The following is a 14,883-nucleotide window of genomic DNA, read 5'->3' as shown; positions in this document are numbered from 1 at the left end:
GCAGATCCAAACTTCATCACCGAAACTGAACTTGAGTGCAATATTTTGCTTCCAGCTGTGATCCAACACCCTCCTTATTACGCTAAAAATTTTGGCATCAACCAAAAGAGCCCCCAAAATTCACTCGCAGCATCTGAGGTATTATCCTGCACTTCTAAATTTATGATGCTAATTTTCACCTCATGTTGGCCAGAGCCGTCTGCCTCATCTAAATTAAGATCTCACTGTCTGCCAGTGAAGCTGTCATGGTGAAACAGTCTGGGAAATGCATTAAATAATGATGGGCAAAAAGATCACGTACCAATTGCATGCCTCAATGAGTGTTTGCTTTCGTTTGATGTAATTGTAACATTTCAGGAAAACAACTTCATCAAACTTCAGAAAGCAAAGCTTCAGAAACTGTCAAAAGTGTGACTGCATGCACACATATCAGAAAGATCTCAAAGGTTACATCAACTTGCAGCTAAAACACGTGACAAGCATGAACATAAACATGATAAAACAATGTAAAATCATATAAAAATCCAATTTATCTCATTAAGTTTAGTGCAGTCTCTGATCTGGTCAAACTTTCGGCGTTGTCTTCTAAAACTCTCATGTCTTTGCCTCACTTGTGACTATAAAATCATCTGATTAATCATTTCAGTGGCATTATTAATGCGGTACAGCTTGAAATAAAATAAAATGTAATAAAATTAAAACTAAAGGTCTAAAAAACTAGTTAATACAATACAAAACTTTCACCTATACCTGCCCATAATAATAATTACCAAGAGTCATATAATATATATATATATATATATATATATATATATATATATATATATATAAATTTCCAAACTAAGATTTTGTGTCAAAAGTATGAATGCACAAATATTTAATTTCTCTAACAGTGGTTTTAGCTTTGCGTTTCAAACACACAGTTAAAAACCCTATTAAATTAGACTAATTTATGATGACATATAATAACAGTAGATTTAACCAAAATATATGACAAGTTGTAGATGTCAGGTGTTGTTAAAATTGATAATAATAAATAAACTACAATGTTTTACATTATATGTTAGCTAAAACTAACACACATACTTTAATTTATTTATTATTCATGCTTATTGCCTTTTAAATATTTGCTGTTTTCACTCTTACTATTTCAGTTTTGCTGCAAAACATGCACTGCTGCTGTCACAAACGTTACTGTATGTGTTTAATGGACTGACTAGACAACAATAGTGGAGATGCTCAATATGTTTTGATACAAAATACAATAATCCCACTATAAAATATTCACCGGGATAGAAAGTGCTATCCAATAACTAAGGACTTGGCCTACAGATCAGCTTTATATAATGTTTATGATAGCCATTAGAAAGTGTCGCCAAAGTTCAACACACTTTTAAAAGTGTTTCACGAGTGAGGTCTTTATACAGACACAGGCTACTGTACACGAGTAAATATTTGATGATGGTATTGTATCCTAAGGCGTTGTCTACTGTAACACCCATATGCGCTGCACGCAACTTTTGCGCTTCTGTTATAATAAGCGAGGCTGTCACCAGTGCGCGTGCATGAACAGAGCACTCAAACACCCCACCAGCACAATAACCAATAAAGCATTAGACGAGTCTTTTCTGTGCATACCGCAATTTTAAAAGTATGCAGTAGAGCAAATGCATTTGAGAGCTGTCAGACGCTCCATTCACTGACCTGTTTTTCAGCGGCTGGCTCTTCAGCTCGTAATACGTTTTAGGCTCCTCGTGAAATTCCTCTCCGACTTCAAAGTCGGCCACGATCCCCGATTCCGAATTCATTTGTAAAGCTGTCAATTTTTGTGAGCAGTGCACACAGGTGGAAAATTATAAGTCAGTTCAGAGCCGTACTTTCAGACGCACGGAGTGTCTGATGTCAAGCTGTCAGTCCTCCGCGCGCTCCAGTAGTGCGCTGGTTTCGTTTTGTAGTCCGTTAGGAGGGCTGTTCGACTGCAGCGAAAGCGGCCAAGTGAAGCCTGGAACTACAAATCCCAGGCATGACGACAGCTTTGTCAGCGACTTTTTAAAAGGAGGCGTTACTCTCACGGCAAAACTGTGCAGTGAACAGTAACATTTGTTCAGTTATCATGAACATAAAAAAAAATAATAATAATATAATAATATATATATATATATATATATATATATATATATATATATATATATATATATAATTAACCGCGGATAATCGTTGTATTTTTTATCTATTAATTTCTTATTTATGTTTTATGGGTTTGTGTGTGTGTGTGTGTGTGTGTGTGTTTATGGAGTTGCTGTATAATTTTACTCTATGTAATTTTGTACACAGTACAGTTCAATGTCCACGCGATGGCAGTATATTCAAATCAATGAAATAACATTATCACCTACTTTGACTTGGGGTCTAACCACTAATATTAGAGGTTTCAGTTATTCTTCTGTCAGAATAATTTGAAATAATAAGATTCGAAAATGCATGTTATTTAAGTTTAAATTTAAAATGTACAATTTAAAGTTTGTTTACAAACACTATTTTAGTTGGTACAGGAAGTTAATTTCAGACAAACCACTGAAGTGCATGATGGACACCCTTGGTAAATATGATCAAAGAAGGCTGTGAAAAATGAATTTGCATTGTTAGTCCTTTTCATCTTTTATTTAAAAAATTCACAAAAATCTAACCTTTCACTGGATAATAAGAATTTAAAATGGGGGGAAATAGCATTATGAAATAAATGTTTTTCCTCTAATACACATTGGCCACAAATTAAGGACACCCCTAGAAATTCTTATGAGTAAAATAACTCTGAAGTATATTCCCATTCATATTCACAATTCTGAGTATTACAGGGTGATTACAGTATTAACAAGAAATCATCCAGCCATTGATTCCTGTTTCACAGAGATATAAAGAGGAGGGAAAACAAAGCCCAAATTCCCTTAATCACCCATCACAATGAGAAAAACTAAAGAATATATTTCTGATGTGCAGCAAAAGATAATTGAGCTTCAAAAATTAGTGAAATGTCTTTAAGAAAAGTGTTGGAGCAGTGAAAATTCCCATTTCCACCTTCAGAGCAATAATTAAGAATTTCCCTATCAACATAAAATGTTACGAATCTGCCTGGAAGAGGACGTGTGTCTATATCGGCCTGATGCATGGTGAGAAGGAGAGTTTGAGTGGCCAAAGACTCTTCAAGGATCACAGCTGTAGAATTGCAGAAAATAGTTGAGCCTCGGGTTCAGAAAACCTTGAAAAAATTGTCAGACAGGACCTACATCACCACATGTTGTTTAGGAGGGTTACAAGAAAAAATATCCTAGCTCATCAAAACAAACTAAAGCATATTCAGTTATCAGACACGACTTTAAATGGGATTGGCTTCTATGGTCAGATGAAACTAAAAAATTTGCTTTTTTTGCAGCAAACACTCAAGATGGGTTTGGTGAACACAGGGATAAAAAGTACCCCACGTGTCCAATTAAATATACTGCTGTATTTTTTATGTTGTGGGCCTATATTTCAGCTGGAGGTCCTGGGCGTCTTGTTTAGACACATGGCATCTTTGACTTACTTTGAACAGATAATTATTTTTTTTTTTAAATAAAATAAAAAAGCGACTGACTCTGTTAGAGATCTTATAATGTGCAATGTTTGGATCTTCCAACCGTACAATAATCCAAACACAAACCTCAAAAACAACAGAAATGGGTCACTGAGCTCAAAACCAAGCTTCTGCTAAAGTCATTCTAGTCCCTGAACCCTACAGAAAATGAATGTGGTGAACTGAAGAGAAGAAGCTGGGAATCTAGGATCTGGATTGATTCTGGATGAAGGAATGGTGTCTGATCTCTTGTCAGGTGATCTCTAACCTCATCAGGCATTATAGAAGAAAAGCTGTTAAACTGGCAAACTGAGGTATCAAAAAGCATAGAATAAAACGGTGCCATTAAATGTGGCCAATGTGTATTAGAGAAAAACATTTATTTCATAATGATATTTCCCCCCATTTTAAATTCTTATTATCCAATGAAAGTTTTGTTTTGTGATTTTTTTTTAAATAAAAGATCAAAAGGATTAACAATGCAGTTTAATTTTCACAGCCTTCTTTGATCATATTTACCAAGGGTGTCCATATTTTTGGGCATGACTGTATATTCTACATATTTCTGGTCTTAGTCTCATTATAGTACCTGAATCAGAATTAATTAATACATTTATTTATTTTAAATTCATGCACGCCTTGTACGTATTTACTGTAGCATGCACATAACTTGTAAAAACTGCCACTGGGAGGGGTGGAGGTACGGGTCTCCTTATATCAAAAGAATGGAAATTTGATTTTCAGCCATCACCTGCAGGTAACGGTTAATTTGAATCACATGCCATTTCTGTAACCCACCCTGTTAAAATCCACTTTTTGGTCATTTATCGTCTCCCAGGTCAACTGGGAAACTTCTTGGAGGAGTTGGATGTGCTGCTATCAAACTTTCCTGAAGATGGTACTCCTCTGGTACTGCTTGGTGACTTCAACATCCACCTAGATAAACCCCAGGCTGTTGACTTCAAAACTCTGCTCACCTCATTTGATCTCAAGCGAGATCGACTCTACTACAGCGACTCACAAATCAGGCAACCAACTGGACCTCATCTACGCGCGCTGTTGCTCTGTGGACACCTCTTCAGTTGCTCCACTGCACACCTCTGACCACTTCACCATTACTGCTAACCTAGCACTTACTCCTGAAGCGGCACACACTCCAATGCAGGTCACGTTTCGACAGAACCTACGCTCACTCTCTCCATCTCGCCTATCTTCTGTGGTTTCATCCTCGCTTCCTGCACTCTCTCAGTTTTCAGCTCTGGACACGAACAGTGCTACGGACACTCTTTGCTCCACTCTAACCTCTTGCTTGGACAACTTTTGCCCACTGTTGTCTAGACCAGCATGAACCGCCCCATCTGCCCCCTGGCTGTCCGAGGTTCTCCGTGAACATCGCTCTAAACTCAGGGCTGCAGAGAGGAAATGGCTCAAGAAACTCTTCTGACCTCAGTGTGTATCAGTCTCTCCTCTCTTCCTTCTCTGCAAATGTCTTCACTGCTTAAATATCCTACTACCACAACAAAATTAACAGCTGTTGTGATGCTCGGACACTCTTCAAGACTTTCTCTTCTCTTCTTAATCCGCCGCTACCACCTCCTCCATCGACTCTTGCAGTTTTCTTCACAATTAAGACAAGAACCATCAGTGACCAATTCTCCCCACCACAGACTGAGGACAACTTCACAATGACCGACGCACACTCCTTCTCCTCCTTCTCCCCACTCCAAACTTCTCTTGTCCAATCATCCCACTACTTGTCCAATTGATCCGATCCCCACTCACCTCCTTCAAGCGATCTCTTCTTCAGTCATACCTTCGCTTACTCACGTTATCAACTCCTCTCTTCACTCTCGAACATTTCCCTCAGCATTCAAGCAAGCTCGGGTAAGTCCACTGCTCAAGAAACCATCTCTAAATCCAGCGCTTCTTGAAAACTACAGACCGGTATCCATTCTTCCATTCATTGCAAAGACACTTGAGCGAGCTGTGTTCAATCAGCTTTCTATGTTCCTTGTACAGAACAACCTCCAGGACATCAATCAATCTGGCTTCAAAAGTGGCGACTCAACTGAGACTGCTCTGCTCTGGGTTACTGAAGCCCTACGACTAGCAAGAGCAGCTTCAAAATCCTCGGTACTCATCTTACTGGACCTGTCTGCTGCTTTTGACACTGTTAATCACCAGATTCTCCTGTCCACCCTCAGAAAGATGGGCATCTCTGGAACTGCACTCCTGTGGGTTAAGTCCTACCTCTCTGACAGATCCTTCAGTGTGTCTTGGAGGGGTGATGTCATTCAGAAGCATGGCTTTTCTTATCACTGCTACGCTGATGACACCCAACTCTATTTCTCTTTCCAACCAGATGACCCGACGGTAGCTGCTCACATTTCAGCCTGTCTGAGTGATATTTCTAGCAGGATGAATGACCATCACCTTCAGCTTAACCTTACCAATACAGAACTCCTGGTGATTCCAGCTAACCCATTGCTTCATCACAACTTCTCTATACAGCTCGATTCGTCAACCATTACTCCTTCGAGGACAGCCAGAAACCTAGGAGTTGTGATGGATCATCAGTTAAGCTTCACAGACCACATTGCTACAACGACCCGGTCCTGCAGATTTGCCTTAAACAACATTAGGAAGATTAGACCCTTCCAGTCAGAGCAAGCCACCCAACTTCTTATCCAAGCTCTTGTTCTCTCCAGACTGGACTATTGTAATGTTCTCCTGGTGGTCCTTCCTGCATGTTCTGTCAAGCCTCTGCAATTGATCCTGAATGCAGCAGCGAAGGTTGTCTTCAATGAGCCAAGAACAGCTCACATTACTCCTCTCCTCATCAGGTTACACTGGCTACCAGTAGCCGCTCGCATCAAATTCAAGGTACTGATGCTTGCCACGACCGCTGGCACGGCACCAACATACCTAAACTCACTGGTTAAATCATACGCGCCCTCCAGAAGTTTGCCTTCTGCAAGTGAACGATGCAACCACTGGTTGACACCAATGTGTCCCTGAGCAAGACACTTAACCTCCAGTTGCTCCAGAGGCCTGCGACCTCTGACATATTAAGCAATTGTAAGTTGCTTTGGATAAAAGCGTCAGCTAAATGAATAAATGTAAAGGTAATTGGTACTGCTGAGTCTTTATTCATTTTCAAGAAACATCTAAAGATTCACCTTTTTCGCCAGCACTTAACCAACTAATACTAGGACTTTTCTTGTCTTTCATATATATATATATATATATATATATATATATATATATATATATATATATATATATATATATTATATAAAAAAGAAAAGAAAAAAAATACTGATATTGTTTGAATATTATGTATTCATGTAATCAATTAAAAAGTATCTGTATTGTGATTATGAATATTTTCAAATGTATTGTGAATATAAATAGTTACATTTAGGAATCGTGTCATGTAGTCCTGATTATATTTAATAAATTACAAGCCAGCACTGAGAAGAATCAATATTCTGAGCAACAAAACTGAATCTTTCAAATGTGAACTGTATCTTCTGCATGATTCCTCAACATCTTCTCTGTCCTGTATTGAGTGTATGATGACTTCACTTTCTAATATCAGAGATTTCACTTAGAGATCCTCATTAAGAACATCTTTGGGGGCCAGACGAATGTTTTACATTTTGGCAAATTGGTGGCTAATTTGTCTGAATCTCATTTGTGCAATATAGGATCATCTTAAGCTCCAGTGACAGTTATATTAAGGTGCAGAAATTAATTTTTATTATATATATTTCTTTCTTAAAATCATATGTTTTTTGTACAATTCACATCATGATTTCGCTTAATTGCGATTATGCAGTAGGTTTCCGTATGCTTATGTGATTTTAGCTTCTGACTGGAATGAACACTGAACATTTAGGGACTGTTCCCATGGGCACTGAGAAGATACAAATAAACCCGTGTTCAGATGTCTGGGATATTGTTGTCAAACCCAAAATCCTGAGCCTCTATCCAGTTCAGTTTGGCTACACATGGAAACCTTTCAGCAGTTGTGTACTTTACATGAAGAGTAATGACTATGAATTACAGTCGCTCAAAGAGCCGAGACATCACATTTAGAGAAGGCGCCTTGCTTGACTATCGTTCAATAATGCCATGCATCTTCACATAGCGTGCAGCTTTATTCAATTATAGTGGAAAAGATTTTCTAATTTACCTCTCTAGATCACAACTTTTGTCAAGTTGCTAATTTTGATGTAAATGTGATATGAGTTTGTTTGGATTACATGGATTAGTGCATGTTACACATTTCATGTATAATTAATTACTAGCCTAATAATATGCAAATACACACAGTACAATAAAACGGGCTGATTAGTATGTTTAGTTCAGTATGATTATTCAGTGCTTGCTGTAATGTTAACATGTGACAGTGTTTGAACGATTATGCTAAGTCATCAGCACTTATCCAAAGTTATTCTATTTCAAAGAATGGTTAATTAAATGATTAATTGAATAGAAATGACTAACTGGATTAGTTAGCACAAACCATTCATAACAAAAATACATTCCAGGAATATTTTGCCAGTGTTCTTAGGTTGTTAAAAATGTAGGCTAAAAAAATATTTTAAGGTGTCCTTGTTGCAATGTAATTATACATTTAAGTACATGTAGGCAAATAACTATGTTAGGGTAAGGATTAGGGTTTGATTTAGGGTTACTTGCATTTAGGGTTAGGTTATTATGCATAATTAATTGACATTACATGTAATATTTAACAAGAACACCTTAAAAGTGTTACCAAATGTTATTTTGAATGTTCTCGGAATGCTCAAACCATTCCTTCTTCTTTTTTCTTTTTTTTTTAATGCTAATTTCAAGGGGAAATTCCATTTTATCATTTTAAAACATTAAAGGAAAGGTGCTTACACTCAAAAAAAAAAAAAAATAATAATAATAATAATAAAAATTGCTAGGTTGTTTTAACCCATACACTTGGGTTAGTTCATATTTAACCAAATTTAGGTTGAAACAACCCAGCATTTTACTTTTGAATGTTCTCTGAATGCTCTGAAACAAGAAGTACAAGTAGGCTAGTAAAAAACAGACAAACAACCAACTAAAACGTTTCAGAAAAGTTCCATACGCAATGTTTAAATAACATTGTGGCAACGTAAGGTGCGGTCATTGGAATTGCACAATTTCGTGTTTAAAATGTCTGTTGTCCATTGTAGCGCATTGCTCAGGAGTCAATTTCAAACCAAAGCAGATTTCTGATGGTCAGCGCAGAACTTGTTTGACCAGCTGTGGACATGAGAGAAATGTCCGTGTGCTCTCACGCCAAACTCAAAAATGCGCAAATTCGGACTAGATGTTCGGCCGCAAAATTTCTCCGAGCATCGATAAACGTGACCGCTCCTTAGAGCATGCATCGAACGAATCAGATTCAAACGATTAATTGAGTTAATTATCACGGGTTCTATATTATTATCGCCTGATCAAACATCGCGAATTCGAAATCCACTCTATTTCCGGACAGCATTAGTCTGAGGATCTGTCATAGCGAGCTGTGTGTGTGTTGTCAGTGAGCGGAGGGCGTGTGTAAGAGATCCACACACACACAGAGACACATTACTATGTGTGAGCGGGTGTGTGTGGCCCGGTCTGTGTCTTTGTCGCCGGTAAGGGGAAGGCGTGGTGAGTGAGTCTGATCACAGAAGCTACTGATGAGGGAACGAAGCAGATGCGAGGACACATCCGACAGCGAGAGAGTGAACCGAGCGGAAACGCCCTTTAGACAGAGGTGAGATTTATGCGCTCGTGCATTAATCAAATTAATCTCTTTTATTTCTCGTTTTTCGTCTGTTATGCGTCTTTGACAACAGGCTGCACCGGAGCACGTGAAAGACGACAGATTAAAGGGACGATGTTCAGGCTTTTTTTCTCTTTTTTATTTTTCCCTTCTTCTGATTGAATAGGGTTTGTGTAAGCTCATATGCAGTATTCAGCAAAATGACGATGGGATAGGCTATAATGTTTTTATTTTTAGTTATTTATTTATTTTTCTATGAGGGAAATAGAAAGGTGGGACCTGTATTTGACCGTTCATTTCAGCATTGATAAGAAAATATTAATTTGTTAATTTAATATGGTCACTATGTCCTGTTGAAGCATCTTTACATTACAAGGCAGTTCACTGGGGTTTATTACCAGTGTGGCTAGTTCTTCTGTAGTTATCTGTTTCTGAACACACAGACATAGTGGTTTGTGAAATGAATACCTCTCTGATGAGTATACAAGAAATTGCATGAGATTTTCAAATATAATTAAGTCAATATTGCATATATCGCCTAAGCAGATTTGTATGGGTTACTACTTGTGCTAAGCTACAGTGTTAAGTTATATAAAATTACAATTAAACTGTAGTAATTATTAAGTCTTTTTTTTAAATTCTGTTCAAGAACACAATAATGCTAGAAGCAAGCTTAGTCATTTTTATGATAGAATTGTTCTTTTTCAAACCCAAAATATCATTTGTGCAAAATGATATTATGTTGCTTCTTGCACGTCTTGTGACACTTTCAAAGTGAAATGTCTAGTAAAGTGGCCCTAAAATCGTGTTAAGTTTCAACAGACGAACATGAATCTGGTAAGTTTTTAATATATCGGTTGTTGTATGTATTGCAGAATGCTAAAAGGTTAAATCTCTTTAGCAATTTAAAATTTCGTACTACCTAAACCGAGACCTACTCTAAACTCAATGAATAATGTTAACAAAAGTAAACATGAGATGAAAAGGCATTTGCTGAAGCAACCATGGTATTTAAGCGTTTGAGCTCTTTATATAACAGGGCTCGCGCTCCAGTACTTCGCACCTCAAGTGTACAGCGATGTACCAGGTGCGCTACTGAGCAAGTTTACTATGTCAGAAAACCCATAGCTATGGAACTGATTATCTGATGCAAACGTCAACATATTCATTTACAAATTATGCACTATAAAGGGGTTTTGAGGTCATAAAATATTTTGTGTAAGGAACCACCAAAAATATGTGTTTATAAAATCGATAATCTGCCCTTTAAGCATTTTTGTGAAAATGATTGAAACTTGTTGGTGTTTTACTGCCTCTTGTGTTCATTTCCCCTTGAAATTCACTGCAGTGATACAGTATATGTGCATTTCTGGAGTTTAGGTAGAGTCCTGTTTTTTCAATGAGCTAGTGTTGTTATTTTTGGGTGACCTGTTCCTTTTTATAATCTAATATAATAACCTTTGTCTTGTCTTGTTATTTCTAAGGTCAGTGTACAGTAGCTGCGTACAGTCTATATAGTTTCTTTACCTTTTTCTATTTAACCATGCTGAAAATACAGTATATGCTGTTTAGGTATGTTTTTGCACGGTTACGATTTATGTTTATGCTGGTCCTTTGCTGGTTTATGTTGGTCCTTTGCTGGTTTATGTTGGTCCTTTGCTGGTTTAAGCTGGTCCTTTGCTGGTTTATGCTGGTATTTTGCTGGGTTATGCTGGTCCTTTGCTGGTTTATGCTGGTATTTTGCTGGGTTATGCTGGTCCTTTGCTGGTTTATGCTGGTCTTTTGCTGGTTTATGCTGGTCCTTTGCTGGTTTATGCTGGTCCTTTGCTGGTTTATGCTGGTCTTTTGCTGGTCCTTTGCTGGTTTATGCTGGTCTTTTGCTGGTTTATGCTGGTCCTTTGCTGGTTTATGCTGGTCCTTTGCTGGTTTATGCTGGTCCTTTGCTGGTTTATGCTGGTCTTTTGCTGGTTTATGCTGGTCCTTTGCTGGTTTATGCTGGTCCTTTGCTGGTTTATGCTGGTCTTTTGCTGGTTTATGCTGGTCTTTTGCTGGTTTATGCTGGTCCTTTGCTGGTTTATGCTGGTCCTTTGCTGGTTTATGCTGGTCTTTTGCTGGTTTATGCTGGTCCTTTGCTGGTTCTTTGCTGGTTTATGCTGATCTTTTGCTGGTTTATGCTGGTCCTTTGCTGGTCTTTTGCTGGTCCTTTGCTGGTTTATGCTGGTCCTTTGCTGGTTTATGCTGGTCCTTTGCTGGTTTATGCTGGTCTTTTGCTGGTTTATGCTGGTCCTTTGCTGGTTTATGCTGGTCTTTTGCTGGTTTATGCTGGTCCTTTGCTGGTTTATGCTGGTCCTTTGCTGGTTTATGCTGGTCTTTTGCTGGTTTATGCTGGTTCTTTGCTGGTTTATGCTTATCTTTTGCTGGTTTATGCTGGTCCTTTGCTGGTCTTTTGCTGGTCCTTTGCTGGTTTATGCTGGTCCTTTGCTGGTTTATGCTGGTCCTTTGCTGGTTTATGCTGGTCTTTTGCCAGCACATGACCAGCATAAACCAGCATCCTAGCGTCAAAACATACCTAACCAGCATATGCTGTTATTTTCAAAAGGGGATCTACGCTTTTTGTTGATTAGCTTCAGAACTTTGAGGTAACTTGGGGAGCAGACGGGGCACACATGTTTGCAGGACACTAGCTCATTCATATTCAAAGTCTTACCTGAAAGTAAAATAAGGTCAGGCTGCTGGAGGAATATTTCATTTGAATGCCATGGTGTTGGTGCTCCAAAAACGGGCGATGCTTTCTAAAAGCATATGAAATCTGTTATGCTGTTATGATTTTTAAAGTATGTTACAAATTCCCAAAATCACTGACTGGAAAATTAGCAGCTGCACCAATAGCACTGCACAAACCTAATGAGACATACATTTACATTGACCCATTTGGCAGACGCTTTTATTAAAGTACAGGTATTTGGATATACTGTCAGTGCAACCTGATGTCACCAATAGTTGATGTCTGTTTTCATGTAACAGAATGGTTGTCAATTTAAAGCCATTTAAAAAAAATTTAGCTTTTAGGAGTACACTAGCCATTTATGGCCTCAAATTTGGACATGAACAATAATGGGATCTATAAAAATTCCCATTCATACATTATTTCTGTATTCCCCTTCACCTGTTTTTATAGCGTTCTTGTTTTCTTCATATCTCTCAGGAAAAGTCTCTTTGACGTGTGGCTTGTCAGTCTTGTAAACAGGAACTGGTTAAAGAGTCTTTGGATGTGGAAATAAGCTGCAAGCATCTTTTCTGTGAGAAGCCACTACAGGAATGTATGTTCAGGAAGCCCTGTCACAAACAGACAGCAACTAATTTTAAACACTAAATTAGGGAAGGTACTGTAGCGCTCATTGTTTCTGTGCTGGGTTGCCCCTGAAGCAACAGCACATCAGTGGAATTGACAGTGTTTTTTTCTGTGACCGTACATTATCACATCCTTTTCACTAGTAGCACATCTTCCTGTAAAGTGTTTCGCGCTGTGCTTTTAGGTATACATTTAGTTAAGAGTAGATGACCTGGTGTCTGAGCTTATTTTTAGTTCTGTGTCATTTCTCCTTTCCATCCGATGAGAGCTTCTTGAAACTCTGCTTCTTGAAATCTCAGCTGGACGTGTGGGTTTCATAGCTGCACACACAGAGGCTCATGATAGTCATAAGGATCTTCACAGAATCCTAAGAAATATCAGTCATATTTCACTCTAAAATCAAAAGAGAAAATTATATTTTCCAACAAAGGACCATGAATGGAAGCACTGATCTATAAATGAGAAGCCCGCCATTATTTACACATTTAAATATTAGAACAAATGTTGGTTCTTTACCATCAGTCTGTTGATCCAGTTCACACATTTGATTTAATTTTAATTGTTTATTTATTTATTTATTTTACAAATGTGATTTAAATTCAAGTTTTGGATGAACTACCCTTCAAAAGTTTGGGTCAGTAATATTTTTAAAATGTTTTTTTTTTTTTTTAAGTCTTACATCATTAATTACATTTAAAAAAATAACCGTTTTCTAATTGAACACATTTAAAATTACAGTTCCTGTACAGTTCAGTGTCACATGATCCTTCAGAAATCATTCTGATGTACTGATTTGATGCTCTAGAAACATTTATTATTCATATCAATGTTGAAAATAGTTCTGCTGCTTCACATTTTTATTATTTGATGAATAGAAAGTTCAATAGAACAGCTTTTATAAATAAATATATATATATTATTGTGCTCTTGATGAATGTTAATAGTTGTTAAATAATAAAATGTGACATTGTTACAGTATTTACTTGACTTTTTATGCTAATTTTAATAAATAATAAAATATCAGGATAGAATAAACGTATAATAGCATAACATTTCTTTATTACAATAATACGAGTTTTCAGTGAGGTTTTTTTTGCATTACAGTAATTATAATTTAGTTGCAAATGTTCTTAATTAGGACGCATATAATCCAAAACAAACAAATTAACTCTAAAGATTCTAAAATAGGCTTCATTTTCTTTATGCCAAATGTTCTTTCTTTATGTATTTGTTTTGTTTTATTTTACATTTTGAGTTAAAACATTCCCCTCACATGATAATCAGCATGTCACAGAGCCTAAAACCAGTTCCAAACCCAAAGCATTTAGTTCCCAGTTCCCATGTGGATAATCTCACACCTGTGGGAGACCTCAGAAGAAATGTGTGGTGTTTGGAAGAAACATCCGATAATCGGATCAGCTTTTGGATTTAAATGGTTGTTGTAGTGCCACTGGCCTTCAGAATCCAGAATAAACCCTGTTTCTAGCAGCTTCTGTTTAGACTATGAACCGCAGGTGGATTTACTGACGTCCCTGAGGTTTGCAAACATACCTAATCTCTCGCCCAAGCAGCCGGCAGACAACCAGCTCTAATCACCCATAGGATATCATGAGGTGTATAACAGTGGCTCACATGCATGCACAAATACATATTAATAAACAATAATTGTTTTCAGCATGTTGCAAAAGCTAAGGGTGTGATCTCCAATGAGCTCTGTTACTAGATACTTTAAGCACTTCATGAAATCCACAGTGTTTGTAATCGACATTCTTCTCAGGTCTTGAGTGATTTATTTCATTGATCGTGAACACTGCAGCACTGCCTGAGAACGGGGATACAAGTGGACTCTCTTGGTTTTCGGACAGCCTGATCTCAGGAGTATTTGTTTTCATAGAAATCAGAATATGAATCCAAACATTTGTAGGTGAAACATCACCATGAAAGCGCCGACCTAAATCTAACACTAGAGATTATACAAAAAACATACAAAGAAGTTTGTAAATATCTGCAGCCGATTCCATCATAAAATGCTTAGAAATAGTCATTAAAATCTATTTATAAGATTTATTGTAAATGCAACCAGCATATGTGAAGGCTATAACAAAAATATAATAAAAACAACAATAT

At 37.4% G+C, this 14,883-nt stretch overlaps 2 protein-coding genes across 3 annotated transcripts in view; one reads left to right on the top strand and one right to left on the bottom strand.

Moving 5' to 3' along the window:
- Positions 1-1,932, bottom strand: part of LOC113094047 (microphthalmia-associated transcription factor-like) — a 52,684-nt gene extending 50,752 nt beyond the window's left edge. Inside the window, exon 1 of one of the 2 annotated variants that reach the window (XM_026259683.1) lies at positions 1,705-1,932. In XM_026259683.1, coding sequence (XP_026115468.1) covers positions 1,705-1,808 — 104 coding nt within the window. In that variant the 5' untranslated portion in view covers positions 1,809-1,932. The remainder of the gene's footprint in view (positions 1-1,704) is intronic. The other variant, XM_026259685.1, reaches the window with a different exon arrangement.
- Positions 1,933-9,066: 7,134 nt separating this feature from the next.
- LOC113094050 (FERM domain-containing protein 4B-like) overlaps positions 9,067-14,883 on the top strand; it is a 50,078-nt gene continuing 44,261 nt past the window's right edge. Inside the window, exon 1 of the mRNA XM_026259690.1 lies at positions 9,067-9,395. The gene's annotated coding sequence lies outside the window, so the exon portion shown is untranslated. The remainder of the gene's footprint in view (positions 9,396-14,883) is intronic.

This window comes from Carassius auratus, unplaced genomic scaffold (genome assembly GCF_003368295.1).
Source record: "Carassius auratus strain Wakin unplaced genomic scaffold, ASM336829v1 scaf_tig00215236, whole genome shotgun sequence".
Classification (NCBI taxonomy): domain Eukaryota; kingdom Metazoa; phylum Chordata; class Actinopteri; order Cypriniformes; family Cyprinidae; genus Carassius; species Carassius auratus.
Note: the sequence above shows the minus strand (reverse complement) of the source record. Positions and strands in the feature narration are given on the sequence as shown.